Consider the following 17393-nt stretch of genomic DNA (forward strand, 5'->3'; position numbering starts at 1 on the left):
AGGGACCGTCACTATTGTACCACTCTTTCTGCATTTCTTGCTTAAATAGTTACTGGTTTGTAGCTGCTTTCATGAATGTGTGATGTTTGCTGAGACGGAGGACTTTTTGCATAATTCCCCAGGGCTCCACTTAATCTCACCTAGCACTTTAGTTTCCTGCTATTTTTATGTGCCTTCAGAGGAGAACTAGCAATTCAGTAGAGGCCATGAGTGTTTTCCTTTCTGAGTAATCAAAATATTCCCATTGTACAAAGTTCTTAATTATATATTATGTATGCGTATATTTACATAAAATATAGGAACCTTAGTATATCTTAATACAGTTACTTTTTCTTGATAACATTCTCTTACATAAGTGTGACTTTACATTTAATCTAGTTCTTTTATATCTTTCCAGTACTTTGTATTACCCCCAAAAATAGAAGAACGTTTCATAGATTTTGGTATACTGAGTGCTACAGAAGCAAGTAACATTTTATTTGCAATTATAAACAGCAACCCAATTGAGGTAAAAAAAAAAATTGTTTTTATTCTCACTCACATTTAAGGATTTTATGCTAGTGCCGCAATAATCACTTTCATATCTTTCTCTTTTTTAAGTTGGCTATAAAAAGTTGGCATATCATTGGAGATGGTTTATCAATAGAACTCGTAGCTACTGAAAGAGGCAATAGAACTACAATAATCTCAAGCCTTCCAGAGTTAGAAAAATCCTCCTTATCAGACCAGTCATCAGTAAGTTAACTTTTTTATTGTTTCCTTAAACTTAGATGTAAACCTCAAATAGAAGACTAGTCATCATAATATTTTTATGAGAGTTGCAATAGCACTGACTATTTGATGTTGAAAGGACCTTATAGGTAGTCTACTTAAACCCCTTCCTCTCATGGTGAGAGAGCACTTGAGACTCAAAGGAGTTAAGTTGTAACACAAGTGTCCTTACAGGAGAAATTCCCATGGGTAGTAAACTAACCCTGTGTTCATTGAATTCACTAGGCAGAAGAGATAGCCCTGCACGTTGGTAGAAGGTGTTTTCAATTATACAGTAATGTTTCTGGTCAATTCTCTGTACTGATTAGAAGAGAGTATCAGTGAGGCAAACATCGTTTGGTGGATCTCTGTGTGGATCTCCCTATATACTTTTACTCTATCTTATGTACAGTTGGTCATAAAAGAGCATGAAACAAGAGTAAATGAATGTAGCAGTCTAAGCCCTGACCACTACTGAAAAGAGAACTTGGAGTTTATACCTACTCAGAACAGAATTAGTAGAATCACCTTGTACGACTTCGAAGGAGCAGAAGATATGTCATCTGTAGTTTAGCGTAGAACTTCTTGTGGCAGTTTTACAAAAGGAAAAGCAAGTGTCCTTACGCACAGAGGTTATTGACAAATATGCTTCCATGGAATGCCATAGGTCATAAAAATTGACTTAAACATCCCCCAAAATAGGTTTTTTGGAGGACAATCTGGCAACATATACCACTCCTGGGAATGTTTCCCATGGAAGTAATTGAAAGAGCCAAACGCTGTGAGAATGCAGATGTTTGATAGCATTATTAATAATTCCAAATGACTGGAAACAGCCACATGCATAAAGTCATGATTTTATGATTGAATATTAAAGCAAATAAAAAGCTGTAAATACGATTGTATGTAGAAATTTGGAAAAGGATTTCTGAAAAAGTGGGAAATAGTACTAAATAATGTGTATTCTAATTGCAGTTGTGTGGCATTCAGGCTACATAATCAGATATTGTGGTCGGTATATGGGTGTTTGCATTTTAATAATTTATAATGTTTTAAATTTGATTCATAAATAAAGCCTCCTTTTAAAACAAAAAAAGGATATGCCCGTGACAAGTAATATTTGTCACCCCAGCTGAGGTTTTATTTTTAATACAAATTGAGTGCTGAAAAAGGATAATAATGAGACCAGCCATTAATGTGTTCATTTCAGTAATGAAGTTACAGTAAAATTGTATGTATATCTAATCTGAGATGGTTGAATTATACTGCTTTTTGTAAGACATTATAAATTAATAATTTTAGGACTCTGGATCATTTCCTCGTACTAAATAACATGTGTTAACACTTACTACTTAAATTTGAGAGGTCCACTCAGTAACATGAAGCCTGCTTGAAACTTCAGGGTTTTAGAATTAGGTTTTATATAAAACTGTATAAACACAAAAACAAGGGACAGAAAGATGAGATCACTGTTATGAATGCTTACTTAAAATAGGAAGTTGTAGTGAGTTGCCAGCTTCAAAATAGCAACTCCACAATATGTGTTTTTTTAAGTTTGTAATGCCTAAACTTTCAACTGCTTTCCACCTGTTTGCCAAAAAGCCAAACCTATGAACTAAACAAGCATCCTGTTCCTTATGAAACACACACTGCCAGCAGCTCTCTGCACTCCTGAGACACATGTTCTTATTTGGCTGGTTAGAGTCATGATGAAAACGTTAGAGTTGCACAAATCCAACACAGAAATGCTTATAAAAGGGGGAAAGTGAGTATGTTTGGCATATCAACATTTACAAACTAAAGTACAACTTCACAAATTGAATTTCATGTTTTTTGGAAGTATCATGATTGAAAAAGTTAAGTGCCAGAAACATCAGCAAATAGCTTGAGAAAACAAGATCCACATTCTCCTTTCTTTCACATTTTTATTGCGTAACTTTTCCTTCTTTCCATGATTTTTGATGTTTCCATATGATCCAATCTCAGTGGATCTGAGGACATGGTTATTAAAACATGACAGAGTTAAATTCAGAACTTGAAGCATAACCAACTTTGTATGTATTAATACTTGTGCCCTAATGTGGCCAAAGGGTTAGTGGAAGCCTGTGTCCCTCTGCTGCAGCCCTCACCCGCTTTGACCCTGCACGTACCCGGTTGGGGTGTGAGGACCACACCCCTCCCCAGCTTTGCAGCTGAGAAGTCAGCTGTTCCTCAGGGAACCAGTTTTCTCAGTAGCCCATGGAATAAGTATAGTAGATAAACATCCAGGGATGGGCATTATTTTGAGATATTTGTATGTGATGATATGGTAATTCAGTGTTAAACTGGTACAGGTTAGGATTTTGAAGTCAGTTTATCACTGTAGCTTTCTTTTCCATTTTAATAGAAAACTTCAGCCAGCAAGGCTGATGAATGATGTCATTTCTCCTACATACAGGTAATACTAGCTTCAGGATATTTTGCAGTGTTCAGAGTCAAACTTACTGCAAAAAAACTGGAAGGGATTCATGATGGGGCCATACAGATCACAACAGACTATGAGGTAAGGACTTTATTTACAGGGATTGGTGTCAATGGGGTCTTTCTGAGTAATTCAGTCTTTTTTTGTTTTTATAGAAACAGAACTAAGTTTACTCAGAAAGTTACAGTTTACCGCTTTCATGCCTTAAAAACTGAGCTTTTGAGACTAGTTTACGGAATATTTGTGTTCATTAGCTCATAGTTTTCTGATAAAACCCAAATCCTTTGACTAAAAGCAACTTCAGAAAAATGCATCTGGCACATTTAGAATCGCTGTTAGAAGCCTGCTTACAAATAGTTGTAGCATTGCACAGACCCTGACTGAAATTCCTGCGATAGGTCTCTCTCTTTTCTGAGGTCATAAATATCCTCCTGTGTAACATTTCCAAGAAGGAAGATACAATCAGGAAATCACATCTTAATTTGAGTTCTCACAATCATATTTACATGTTCCTTGACTTCTACGTCAAGGAACCAAGTGAAAATCAGTGAACTTTTTGAAGGCTTTTTGTGGGGTGTGACATGTTGCACTCAGTGAGACTTTGAAGAGACATATTTCTGCCACACCTAAATATTTTGATTTATTATTTCGGAGCTGTTTGGGAAGTCGAGCACTGCTAAAGTCAGCAAGTTGCTACCCTTGTTCTCCTATCTTTCCAGTACATACAACCCCCACATGAAAGAAAACTAATTCAGAATAAACAGAATTGGTCATCTAATAATAAATGATATGTTGGGAGTATGTCAAATTACCTCCAAAAATAAGGAATCCACGTTTATCACTTTTGATAGGAATAAGTACATTTCATACCTTAGCAAAGTATCAGCATCTTTGTGAATTGCAAATAAGCATACGAGTTGAGATTCAAAATCTGGAACGTTCAACTCATTTTTTCAAATTAGCTTGATGTTAATTTATTGCTGAGTACAAAAAGTAGAGAGCTATGTAACTTTAGAAAATGCTGGATTTTTCATTCATTGTTTTAGGAGAATAATTGAACTTTTTGAATTAATAATCTACAAAACCTATATTATGAAAAATCTGTTCTTCATTCCTTCCCCATTGTTTGGTCTTGTTTACCATGTTTTCATCGACTCACTGAGAAGTACATGGAAATTTATTGTATTTCAGTGCATTTTATGAAGTACATGGATAGATTAAACAGTATCCATGGGTGATTTTAATTTTGCTTATCAGTTGGTTAATGCTAATATACATCCCAAGATTGGTTCTTTTAATCCCCCAAAATAACTGCCCCCTACAACAACTGTCAGTGTCAATCGCAGACTTAAACACTCATTTCTCTGTGGTTTGCTTCTTCCCTCCACAGATCCTAACAATTCCCGTGAAAGCTGTGATCGCAGTGGGTTCTCTGACTTGCTTCCCAAAGCATATGGTTCTTCCACCTTCTTTTCCAGTAAGACAGTTAATTTGTAGCCTTCTTCTTGCTAATTTTTTTTCTCTTTGCCTTTATGTTCCTAGAATTCAACAATAAAGTCAGTTACTCTTTATTAATCACTTATTTTAAGGTAAGACATTGTACCAGCTTCTTTAGGAGACATAAAGAAGAATAAGAAATAGTCCCTTCTCTCAAAAAGTTTTCAATCTAGAATGAGAAATGGGCCCATGATTCATAGACGTAGAGCAGGATGTAGAAATTGCCCTAAGAGGTGAAAAATAACATGCTATGAAGAAAATACATATCTAATTGATGAAGGTGCCATGTGAATTGGCTTGGAATTTCTTCTGGCAGGGATAGACAAGGGTTAGCAAGAATGGCGTTCAGGGCCCAGGAAACAACCTGAATAGAGACACAGGCAGCAGAGTCTGAGATGGCTTTAGGCAGTGGTGAGTCGTCCAGTTTTACAAGAATGCAGGGAAGTTTCAAGAGAGAAGATGGAATGGTACCTTGGAGTGATAGCATGAAAAAAATGCAATGCACTTAAGTCCATGAAAATCTAAAGTTTTTGAGCAGAGGCTGGACATCGTCGGAGTTAAGCTTTCAAGACTGGCTCTCTGGCAGAAGTAAACGTAGGACACGTCTGGGAGTAGCAATAGTGTACCTGGAAGCCAACCCAGAGACTCTGGCCACCGTCCACAAGGAAAGCGTCAAAGGGAGGTTTGAGCTTAGGGCATTGGCAGAGGCAGTAAATCGCTTTCATACCTCCACACCTTTGCTGCTCATCTGCCTTGACTGCCCTTCCTCCTCTCCTACCTTCAAGAACTCTTTCATGTCTTTCAAGATCCAATGCCATTGTCATCTCCTCTCTGAAGATTTCTTCACTCCACTAGACAGTACTAGTTATTTCATGTGTGCTTCTGAAACAATTTGAGATTACTTCTCTGGCAGCAAGCCTCACATTGTGCTGTAAATGTTGCCTTATGTGTTGGTCTCCCCAACAAGACTCTGAGATCCGGTGGGAAAGAGATGAGGGATCTTATACCCCAAGTAGCAGGTATCTAGTAGATAATGGGTGGATGAAGGAGCAAAATAATGAAAAAGAGAACATAGGCAAGAGACATTTCAGATGAACCGTTTGAACTGTACTTGAATATCTTGAGGAGGTTATACTAATGGAAACAGGTATGGGTAGGTAGGTAGATAGAGGACTCAAGAATATGACATAGAGTTTGAGCCTGGAGAACAGGGAGGAAAGAAACAGGGAAACCAGGAGGCCACCTTTTGCAGGAAGATAGTGTAGACGATTCAGGACACCTTGGAACAGATGGAAGTGTCTCTCAGCTGTGGTAGGAGACCTGACGGGTTAAGAGAAACAGTACATTGCTAAATCTTAATGCTATATACGATAAAACCTAAATTCAAATTTTAGCTCCTTAAATATAAATTAGCTTCAAATATAAATTTGAATTAATAGGTTCAGCACACCTAAGTTTGGGTCTTAATTCAATCTTTGTCTTCTTATCATTCCACTTTGTACTGACTATACAGAACTCTTGACTTCATTATTTATCCAAAAGAACCTTCAATTGCCTTTTCAATCCATGATCTCCTTGATCCCTGCATATATCCTGGAAGGGAATAATTCAGTAGATGACAAAGTGAAAGGCTCATGGACAGAGTAAATGAGAAGGCATCTATAAAAACAAGGTGTTGGTTTTGCAGTACTTCAGATTAAGCTTTCAGATATCTTCAGATGGATGGGAAGTCCAACATCAAGGCACCAGCAGATCTGGTGTCTGGTGAGGGCCTACTTCCTCGGTTTGCCGACGGGCATCTTCTCATTGTATCCTCACACAGCCAAAAGAGCAGACAGGGAGGGCAAGCTCTTGTGCCTCTTTTAAGGGCACTAATCCCGTTCATTAGGGCTCCACCCTCATGACCTGATCACCTCCCGAAGGCCCTGCCTCCTGATACCATCACACTGGGGGGTTAGGATTTCAACATGTGAGTGTGGGGGAGCACACAGACGTTCAGCCCATAACAGTCATGAAATTCTGTAAAATCTCTTATCAGATGGAGACTACTAGAGCCAAGTGATGAAAACTTGGTACTTCAGAATGAACATTTCAAATAACTCACAGTTTAATACTTCGTATTTGAATACCATTATAAAATGAACTTCTGTATCTGTTACCTCTCTTGATCCCCACCATACCCCTGAGAGACAAGATGTGGACACAAGAGTAGTAGTTATTACAGGTGCATGAAGACCAGTTAACTGCCGGGAAGACACAGCTGGGTGGAGGCCAAGCTGGGACTCAGCATAGGCTTCTGCTTTCTTCTCTTATGTTCGTATCCTCACAGCAGCATCCCCACCCTCTAACATCTTTCTACTCTGGTCAGACTGTAAATGATGAGTGTTAGTCTTAACTGCACCATCATTCAACTCCTTTTACTGTTCATTTTCTTAACTTCTTTGTCTTTTTTAAAAAAAAAACATTTATTTATTTATTCAGCTGTGCCAGGTCTTAGTTGCAACACGTGGGATCTTTTAGTTGTGGAATGTGGGATCTAGTTCCCTGATGAGGGATCAAACCCAGGCTCCCTGCACCTGGAGCGGGAGTCCTAACTGCTGGACCACCAGGGAAGTCCCGACTTCTTTGTCTTTCAATACCAAATATTAGACCAGCAGGGTCTGGTTATTTTAGAGACTTCTTCAAATGGCTAGGAATCAGGTTATAGGATTCTGGTTCTATATTCAGACAAAAGAAAGTAAAATATTATAATATGATTCTTATTGATGATTATTTGAATCATGTAATTTTTTATTTAAAATCTGGTACTCTGTCATAGGGAGAAGCATGCAGCTGATAAGAGCAATCATTGGTAATTTAATGATCTAAGCTGTATACTGTTTTAATATGATGCTTGATAACCTGTGTTTTTTAAAAATGTCTAATTTCTCTTTGGCACAAATAGTATTTTTCTTTTATAAAGAAAATAGCTTTGGATTTTAGAGTTCACTTATTTCATCCTGAATTTGGATACTTTTAAGGCACCCTGGCCTTGGTATAATCAAACCTTTCTTAACAAACTGACAGTGACTGCTTCCTTTATTCAAAGCTAGCTCTGTACCTTTGTTAGTATGTGAACATTTTTACTTTAATTCATTTTTACGAGATTGCAGAGATTTGACCTGCTAAATTATCTGTAATAGGCCATAAAAACAACAAAATACGTACATTTGGAGGAGGGGCTCTGGTTACAAATTTAAAGTTCATCAACTTTTGAAAATTCTAAATGTCCTTTGAACTTTGGTTTCCTAGAAATATGTCTGTCAGCTCTAAAGTGTGTGTTCTGAAGAAAATCTACCATTTACAGATGAGTTTGTTTGTTTTCTTCCTTCAGGGGAAAATAGTTCATCAGAGTTTAAATATTATGAATTCCTTCTCACAGAAGGTAAAGATGCAACAAATACGATCTTTGTCAGAAGATGTACGATTTTACTACAAACGATTACGGGGCAATAAGGAAGATTTGGAGCCAGGGAAAAAATCAAAGGTTTGAAAATGTTATATTTGCAAAAATTCCCATCCATTAGCACTTTGTCATTGTGACCTTCTGTGGATTGGGGATTCATGGTTCTCCTGTGCCTCTTTATAGATTGCAAACATTTATTTTGATCCTGGACTGCAGTGTGGGGATCATTGCTATGTTGGCTTGCCTTTTCTGTCCAAATGTAAGTTATCTTGCCGTTCTCTCTCATGCCCTTCACTCCCTCCCCAGAATACTCTTTAATAAAAGGCGGCCACTTTTAAGGCCCATCCCTATCTCTTGATGCTATAGGAATCATTTGAAGGGCTGAGTATGTCATACCATTTGTCTCCTTGGTTTAGCTGAACCCAAAGTACAGCCTGGTATAGCCATGCAGGAAGATGCTTGGGATGCTGACTGGGATTTGCATCAAAGCCTGTTCAAAGGATGGATGGGAATAAAGGAAAATTCAGGTCATAAGTAAGTGGTTTTGCTTCATTTAAGTATTTGAGCTATCTTTACCAGTATGAAACATGACTTTCTAAAGTTATTCTTATATTAGGTTATTTTATTTCCCTGTAGGTAAGAAAATATGCCTAATCTTCAGGAAGCATCTTGAATTGCCATTGTAGTTGTATATTTCTCAGAAGTATGCACACTACCATTTTTGTCTTTTTTCCAGTGTTCTAGATGCTTCCTTAAAGTCAAAGGAACTCGATGAAGTTGTCCTTGTGTAGGATAACTTCATTGTTTACCTTAGACACACCATTTGCATAAGAAAGAAAGTTTCTCCCTACCACTGACCTCTGTTAAAGGCTAGGAAAACACTTTCTAGGTTTAACCTCACAGGAGGAGGAGTGTCTCTGCCCCTCCTGAAAAGAACTGCTTCCTCCCTTTCCAGACCTGAGCTGTTAGGGGTGCATGGCCCGTTCACATGGGCTCAACCTTATGTCTGTGGCAGGTAGAAAATGTCCCAGCGACAAATCAGTACCGCATCTGGATTCAAAAGCAAAGACACACTTATGTGGCAGTATAGAAATTTGATCTTTCTGTGTACTTCAGAAGAGGATTTGACTAGCAAACTGATGAAAACTGTTCTTCTCCATTGGCTGATTTGAAATGTATTTGTCAGTATCATCAAGATCTTCCAATTTATAGTATGTAAGATTTTCAAGCCATGAATGATTAAATCTGCAGGTTTCTATTTATCTGAACTATCTTCTGTGAAAGGTTCTCTTAAGGCAAAAGAGAGTTAAATTTTAACTTTACAATGGTTAAAATTAGTACAGAGATGACTTCTAATGAACTCACTAAGAGAACACTAATTCAAACACTCCTTGGTCCTCTACAGTTCCATAGCGGACATTGTAAGGTACAGGTCGCCTCCACAGTTTAACATCCAATTATGAATAAATAACTTGCAGTGCTGCCCTAGGTTCATCTGCCAAGGAACCTCTTCACGCCCCGCCCCCTGAAACCCCTGCTTTCCTCTCTGTGAGCCTAGTGTTTCACTCCTAAAGACCCAGGCTCCCTGCCTGCCCTGTGCCACTGTGTCCCAGTTGCACAGTGAATGTGGCATTTTCCCTGCCCCTGCCTTTGTCTTACTTTCTCAGCGTGAATGTTACAGAGAATTCGTTACTCGTCATACAAAACCGGTACTCTCACCAATATTAGGGTGTCATAATTCAGTAGTCTTATAGGATAAAACAGGCTTCAGTGTTTGTGCCAGGCACCTTAGCCCCATTTATAATATTGTTTCCTTAGGGAATGTGCTCTGAGTTCTTAACCGCTGGCTTATAAATACTCATATGTAGGGAAATAGTCAAATGAGGCCCTGAAAATTGCTCTTAACTATACATATCTGGACAGAATCCTCATATGTGTTACCTCTTCAACTGATGTCTTCATTGTGTATCAGGATTTTGTTTTGTTTTTTATCTCAAGTGGGGAAAAAGCCATATGCCAAGCAGTGCACTGCCTTCTTACTAGTTCTACTGAAAACATTTGCCTGCTGTTGGTGTCTGGATCTTTCCACTAAACATGCAAGATCCTTTAGGATCCCCGTAACATCATGTTATCTGAATATCCCTGCCTTTTCCCTTTCGAATTCAGTACGAAGACAATACTGTACAGGTGATCAGTGATACTTTGGCAGCTCTTTGTGCCAAAATAGAGGCATCTTCATACATGTCTCTGTGAGAAGCAGACTTAAATATTAGAGCAAGTAAAATTTCTCAAATACACAAGCCTAATAGAATTTCCTATATTCAGAAAACTCAAATATTTCATTTTGTTACAGTGACTTACAAATTGTTTTTCTAGATTGAGCGCTATATTTGAAGTAAATACAGACCTTCAAAAAAACATACTGTCAAAAATCACTGCCGAGCTCTCCTGGCCGTCCGTCCTCAGCTCACCCCATCACATGAGGTTTCCCCTTACTAATACAAACTGCTCTTCAGTAAGTATTCAGAGTGACATCAGTTCTGGGAAATCTGTAATAGGGTTATGAAGTATCTGCTCTTTTTTTTTTTTTTTAACATCTTTATTGGAGTATAATTACTTTCCAATGGTGTGTTAGTTTCTGCTTTATAACAAAGTGAATCAGCTATACATATACATGTATCCCCACATCCCCTCCCTCTTGCGTCTCCCTCCCACCCTCCCTATCCCACCCCTCTAGGTGTTCACAAAGCACCGAGCTGAAATCCCTGTGCTATGCGGCTGCTTCCCACTAGCTATCTGTTTTACATTTGGTAGTGTATATATGTCCATGCCACTCTCTCACTTCATCCCAGCTTACCCTCCACCCCCCCACCCTCCCTGTGTCCTCAAGTCCATTCTCTACATCTGCATCTTTTTTCCTGTCCTGCCCTTAGGTTCATCAGAACCATTTCTATTTTTTTGGATTCCATGTATATGTGTTAGCATACGGTATTTGTTTTTCTCTTTCTGACTGACTTCACTCTGTATGACAGACTCTAGGTCCATCCACCTCACTGTAAATAACTCAGTTTCGTTTCTTTTTATGGCTGGGTAATATTCCATTGTATATATGTGCCACATCTTCCTTATCCATTCATCTGTCAGTGGACACTTAGGTTGCCTGCATGTCCTGGCTCTTTTAATGGTGGCAGTCTTTCACTTACTGTGTCTTTACTTTGTTTAAGGAAGAAGAGATTACGTTAGAAAATCCTGCAGATGCGCCTGTCTACATTCAGTTTATTCCTCTGGCCTTATATTCCAACCCTTCTGTCTTTGTAGATAAGTTAATATCAAGGTAGGCATTGCTGGTAGATTATCAGAATGTTTTCATATTAGCAGTGAATTATTATTTTACACATTTAAAACTTTATTTCAGCTCATACAGTAATAGATTGGGCTTAGAGAAATTCTGCATCTGTAACTGAAGTTGAGAGAAGGTTCTGGGGAGAGAGATGGATATTATATTAAACATCTAGAAAAGCTCCCAGTTTAAGACAAGAAAAAAATAATATAGAACTCCTTCCTAAAATCTTATATAGAGGAAGCAAGTGGTGGAGCCTTTCAAGTATTTTACTTTTAAAAAGTGAACAAAATATTAACTGTAAGTTGTAGCTATTTTTTGAAGGCTGTTAATCTGATAACATTGATCTCAAAATCTGCCAAAAGATAAGCACAACCTTAGTATTTATAACCCCTTTAATTATGATGCTGTTTACAAAGAAATATGTGTATTTTTTTTATTTCAGGTTTAACTTAAGTAAGGTGGCAAAGATAGATTTAAGAACACTAGAATTCCAAGTCTTCAGAAACAGTGTAAGTATTCAGACTTCATACTATTCCAAAGAAGTAATTCTACAATATGATCAATGCAAATGTGAAAGAAAAATATTAACCATCCTTAAATTGGTTGAAGGGCAAGTTACTGGAGAAGTCAGAACAGTCTAGTAATTATTTTAGAGGCAAAAAGCCCCGGAAGAATGGGTGGGGTTTAGATTGCCATGAGGCACCCTGGATAGAAGGTCCTGTTTGTGGGCATTAAACATTAAGCTCATGAAGCTTCATCATAATGGCTGCCAGAACCTCTGAGATTATGTAGATAAGGTATATACTGATAGATAATGTTTTTTTTTTATTAAGCCTCAAAATATTGAGCTTGGTCATTTAAATTTTTATTTTGGATACTTTCTGATAAGATTGTAAGCTCCATGAAGGCCACACCCACGGCTAGCTGTATTCATACTTAGTGCAGTAGTGAGCATAGTTATAACTCAACAAGTATTTTTGAACTAGTAAATGTATACATAAACTGGTTTGTTCTAGGACCAAATATTCTCTATCATACAGGCCGGGCTGAGCAGCCACTAACCACTCATGATTGTGTAAGAACTTAATGTGTAGGATCTGTGTCAGTCAGGAAATTAGCACTGGGGACTAAAGCCACCTGCGAACTGGCCCAAGTCTCTTGGCCTAGATGCCCTTCCCAGCCACTCTCATCCAGCCTTAAACAGCCTGTTCACACCAGCCCTGATGGCTGTGGAGCGTGCACTGATTCGGCTCTCTGGCTCTCCCTGAATCTTTGTTTGCAAGCATGTTAGCGGTGTTTTTTGTTTTCTTTTTGACGTGTGGTAGGTACCTTGTTTCCCAGTTCTGGGTATAAGCTCCTTGAGGGCTTTTCTTCTACTTATATGGTTTCCTTCCCACATTTATAATACGAAGGGTGTTGAGTGAATGAGAGTAGGAATCTAGTTAATCCTCCATCATCTGAATTACTCTGAGTGAAAACAGTAAACGACCACCTCCTTTCTCTCCTTTTGCTGAGCTCTTTTTCTGAGCACGGTCCCAGTCTGTCAAGTAGCCACGGGATGCCTTCCTGCCATGCTGTGGCTTTGCTGCTTCCCATTTGGAATAAGGGAGGTTGGCTCCTAGAATAACCATGGCTTTGTACCTACTAACTTGGTCACCTCGACCAAGTAAATAAACCTTTCCAAACTTCAACTTCTTCACTTGTAAGTGAAGTTAATAATTTGTATATTACAAAGTTTTTGAACAGGTTAAGCAGACCAACATGGAAGCCCTTAGATGGGTTGCTTGGGACATAGGAAGCCCTCAATGAATGTTGACTGGATGAGTCAGTCTGTGGCTCACCAGGTGGGAAAGAAAGGCAATACGAAGGTTTTCAGTATTTCATGAGCACCTCCTATGTATCAGTATTGTATCACTGTATGTGGATAGTGTATCATATCACTATATCATATATATGTGTATAGTGTATCATATATATCACTATATCATATATATATCATATATATCACTGTATCATATGTATCACTATAATCAGCAGGTGCATTCACATTTATAATTTCATGTAATCATTACAATAGCCAGGCTGAGCTATTACTAACCACCCTAAGAATAAGTATTTCCCTTGTTCTGTTGGTGGTGGAAAAACAAAGCTCAGAGAGAGGAAGTAACTTGCCCAAGTTCCTACCTGTGATAACTGGCAGGGCCAAATTCAAATCTAGTTCTCTCAGAGTCCAGAACCCTTGACCATACTTTCATGACACATGGTCGTTACTGTTAGGAATCACTAATTAACCTGTCCAACTAGATGTTTTGTAGTTCTTGAAGGATTTGCGTCCTTTCCCATAGCTTTGTGTTTTAATGTGTAAGGCATAAATTAGCCAAACCTTTATGGAATTGTTTTTATGTCTATTTTTAAGTAAATCTTATATAAGAAAGTAAGAGAAAGAAATTTTCTCTTTAAAAAGAGAAAGTAATTTTCAATGTTGTATTTTTATTTTCTGCTGAGTAATAGGTAGAATACTAGACTGAAATTTAGATAGTCTCATATTCTAGTCCATGCCCTTCTCTTGGAATCTTTTTTACTTCGCTTTTTCCATCCATAAAGTACCAACATAATAAGTTCAAGGCTATCTAGACCTCAAATATCTAGAAAGCTCAGTAACCAGAAATTCCTTTCACTCTGCTTTTATAAGAGAGGAAATATTCATGAGAAGTACATGACCTATATTTACCTTTTTTTGTCTTACCAAATCTTTAGTGGTACCTACAAGATGTAGGTACTGTGAGAGATAGGAAGATGAATAAGAATACTCTAGACCTCAGGAATTCATTCTAAATAAAAATGCTGGAGGAGGTCTTAGGGTGAGCTTAGGATAAATTCTATCACAGTTCTCTACAGTGCTATAAAACCGTGGATCTCAGAATATTTGGTCTCAGCATTCCTTTACAGTCTGAACAATAATTAAGGATTTCTACATTATCTCAATTTTTAAAAATTATTAAGGACTCCAAAGAGGTTTTTTGTTTATGTGGTTTGCATCTATCAATATTTAACATATTAGAAACTAAAACTGAGAGATCATTAAAATATTGGTTTAATTCATTTAAAATAATAATAAGCCCATTCTATTTGACATAGGTAATATAAAAATGAAAAAATAGATATATATTTTTTTAAGAACCATTTTGCAAGAAGAGTAGATTGTTTTACAGAGCTCTTCAATGGCTCTCTGACTTAATATACAGATAGATTCTCCTGTCTGCTTCTGCATTCGGTCTCTTATGATACATCGTTTTTGATGAAGTATATGATAAATATCTGACCTGACCTGGCACATTCATATAGTTGCAAAAAGGAGTGTCTTAATTGCTTTTTTAGTTATCATAACACCATGCATCAGTCATTCGGAAAATATTGGTTCACTAAGATATGAAGAGCTTCCAAATGTTGACACAATTCACTCTGCAGTATCCAGAAAATCATATTCATTCTTACAACCACTAATCTCATCAGGGTGTTCTTTAACTATTGACTCTAAAGCTCACAGGGCCAAAACTCTAAATTTTGCTCAAACACTCAAATCTTACCATTGGCAACAAATGCTTCAGTTGTTTCCTTAAAGGAGCAGATGCACTTCATTTTCGTAAAAATGTCTACTAACTACTCCAGTCTGAATAACCATATATTGACTGTCAATCGTTTTTTCAAATATAAATGGTGTTACGGAGGCAGGAACTAGTTCAGTTGGCATCTGAAACGATAGCTCTTCCAGACAGCATGGTCCAGTATGCTGCAAGGGGTGCTGCGTGCGTACTCCATTTGATCACATGGTGTTGAAAAGGCACGTGCTCAGTAAATAGCCTCACCCGCCAGAGAGCAGACAGCAGAAACAAGAACTACAGTCCTGCAGCCTGTGGAATGAAAACCACATTCACAGAAAGACAGGCAAAATGAAAAGGTAGAGGACTGTGTACCAGATGAAGGAGCAAGATAAAACCCCAGAAAAACAACTAAATGAAGTGGAGATAGGCAACCTTCCAGAAAAAGAATTCAGAATAATGGTAGTGAAGATGATCCAGGACCTTGGAAAAAGAATGGAGGCAAAGATCGAGAAGATGCAAGAAATGTTTAACAAAGACCTAAAAGAATTAAAGAATAAACAAAAAGAGATGAACAACACAATAACTGATATGAAAAATACACTAGAAGGAATCAGTAGCAGAATAACTGAGGCAGAAGAATGGATAAGTGTCCTGGAAGACAGAATGGTGGATTTCACTGCTGCAGAACAGAATAAAGAAAAAAGAATGAAAAGAAATGAAGACAGCCTGAGAGACCTCTGGGACAACATTAAACGCAACAACATTCACATTATAGGCGTCCCAGAAGGAGAAGAGAGACAGAAAGGACCTGAGAAAATATTTGAAGAGATTATAGTTGAAAACATCCCTAACATGGGAAAGGAAATAGCCACCCAAGTCCGAAGTGCAGAGAGTCCCAGGCAGGATAAACCCAAGGAGACACATGCCGAGACACATAGTAATTAAATTGACAAAAATTAAAGACATAGAAAAATTATTGAAAGCAACAAGGGAAAAACAACAAATAACATACAAGGGAACTCCCATAAGGTTAACAGCTGATTTCTCAGCAGAAACTCTGCAAGCCAGAAGGGAGTGGCACAATATATTTAAAGTGATGAAAGGAAGGAACCTACAACCAGGATTACTCTATATCCAGCAAGGATCTCATTCAGATTCGATGGAGAAATCAAAAGCTTTACAGACAAGCAAAAGCTAAGAGAATTCAGCACCACCAAACCAGCTCTACAACAAAGGCTAAAGGAACTTCTCTAAGTGGGAAACACAAGAGAAGAAAAGGACCTACAAAAACAAACCCAAGACAATTAAGAAAATGGTAATAGGAACATACATATTGATAATCACCTTAAATGTGAATGGATTAAATGCTCCAAACAAAAGACACACGCTCGGGCTTCCCTGGTGGCGCAGTGGTTGAGAGTCGGCCTGCCGATGCAGAGGACACGGGTTCGTGCCCCGGTCCAGGAAGATCCCGCGTGCCGTGGAGTGGCTGGACCCGTGAGCCATGGCCGCTGAGCCTGTGTGTCCGGAGCCTGTGCTCCGCAATGGGAGAGGCCACAACAGTGAGAGGCCCACGTACCGCAAAAAAAAAAAAAAAATACGCTCACTGAATGAATACAAAAACAAGACCCATATATATGCTGTCTACAAGAGACCCACTTCAGACCTAGGGACACATACAGACTGAAAGTGAGGGGATGGAAAAACATATTCCATGCAAATGGAAATCATAAGAAAGCTGGAGTAGCAGCACTCATATCAGATAAAACAGCCTTTAAAATAAAGAATGTTACAAGAGACAAGGAAGGACACTACGTAATGATCAAGAGATCAATCCAAGAAGATACAACAATTATATATGCACCCAACATAGGAGCACCTCAATACATAAGGCAACTGCTAACAGCTATAAAAGAGGAAATCGACAGTAACACAGTAATAGTGGGGGACTTCAACACCTCACTTACACCAATGGACAGGTCATCCAGACAGAAAATGAGTAAGGAAACACAAGCTTTAAATGACACAATAGACCAGATAGATTTAATTGATATTTATAGGACATTGCATCTGAAAACAGCAGATTACACTTTCTTCCTAAGTGCACACGGAACATTCTCCAGGATAGATCACATCTTAGGTCACAAATCAAGCCTCGGTAAATTTAAGAAAATTAAAATCATATCAAGCATCTTTTCCGACCACAACACTATGAGATTAGAAATGAATTACAGGGAAAAATACGTAAAAAACACAAACACATGCAGGCTAAACAATACATTACTAAATAACCAA

The 17393-nt window shown here is 38.1% G+C and overlaps 1 protein-coding gene across 3 annotated transcripts in view; it reads left to right on the forward strand.

The window, feature by feature from the left end:
* Nucleotides 1-17393, forward strand: part of TMEM131 (transmembrane protein 131) — a 192575-nt gene that overhangs the window by 138540 nt on the left and 36642 nt on the right. For all 3 annotated transcript variants that reach the window (XM_030838893.2, XM_030838891.2, XM_030838892.2), the window contains exons 16-25: nt 398-508; nt 601-735; nt 3188-3292; nt 4602-4688; nt 8082-8234; nt 8337-8412; nt 8570-8687; nt 10530-10668; nt 11378-11487; nt 11939-12005. In XM_030838893.2, the coding sequence (XP_030694753.2) occupies nt 398-508; nt 601-735; nt 3188-3292; nt 4602-4688; nt 8082-8234; nt 8337-8412; nt 8570-8687; nt 10530-10668; nt 11378-11487; nt 11939-12005 (1101 nt within the window). The remainder of the gene's footprint in view (nt 1-397; nt 509-600; nt 736-3187; nt 3293-4601; nt 4689-8081; nt 8235-8336; nt 8413-8569; nt 8688-10529; nt 10669-11377; nt 11488-11938; nt 12006-17393) is intronic.

This window comes from Globicephala melas, chromosome 12 (assembly GCF_963455315.2).
Source record: "Globicephala melas chromosome 12, mGloMel1.2, whole genome shotgun sequence".
Classification (NCBI taxonomy): domain Eukaryota; kingdom Metazoa; phylum Chordata; class Mammalia; order Artiodactyla; family Delphinidae; genus Globicephala; species Globicephala melas.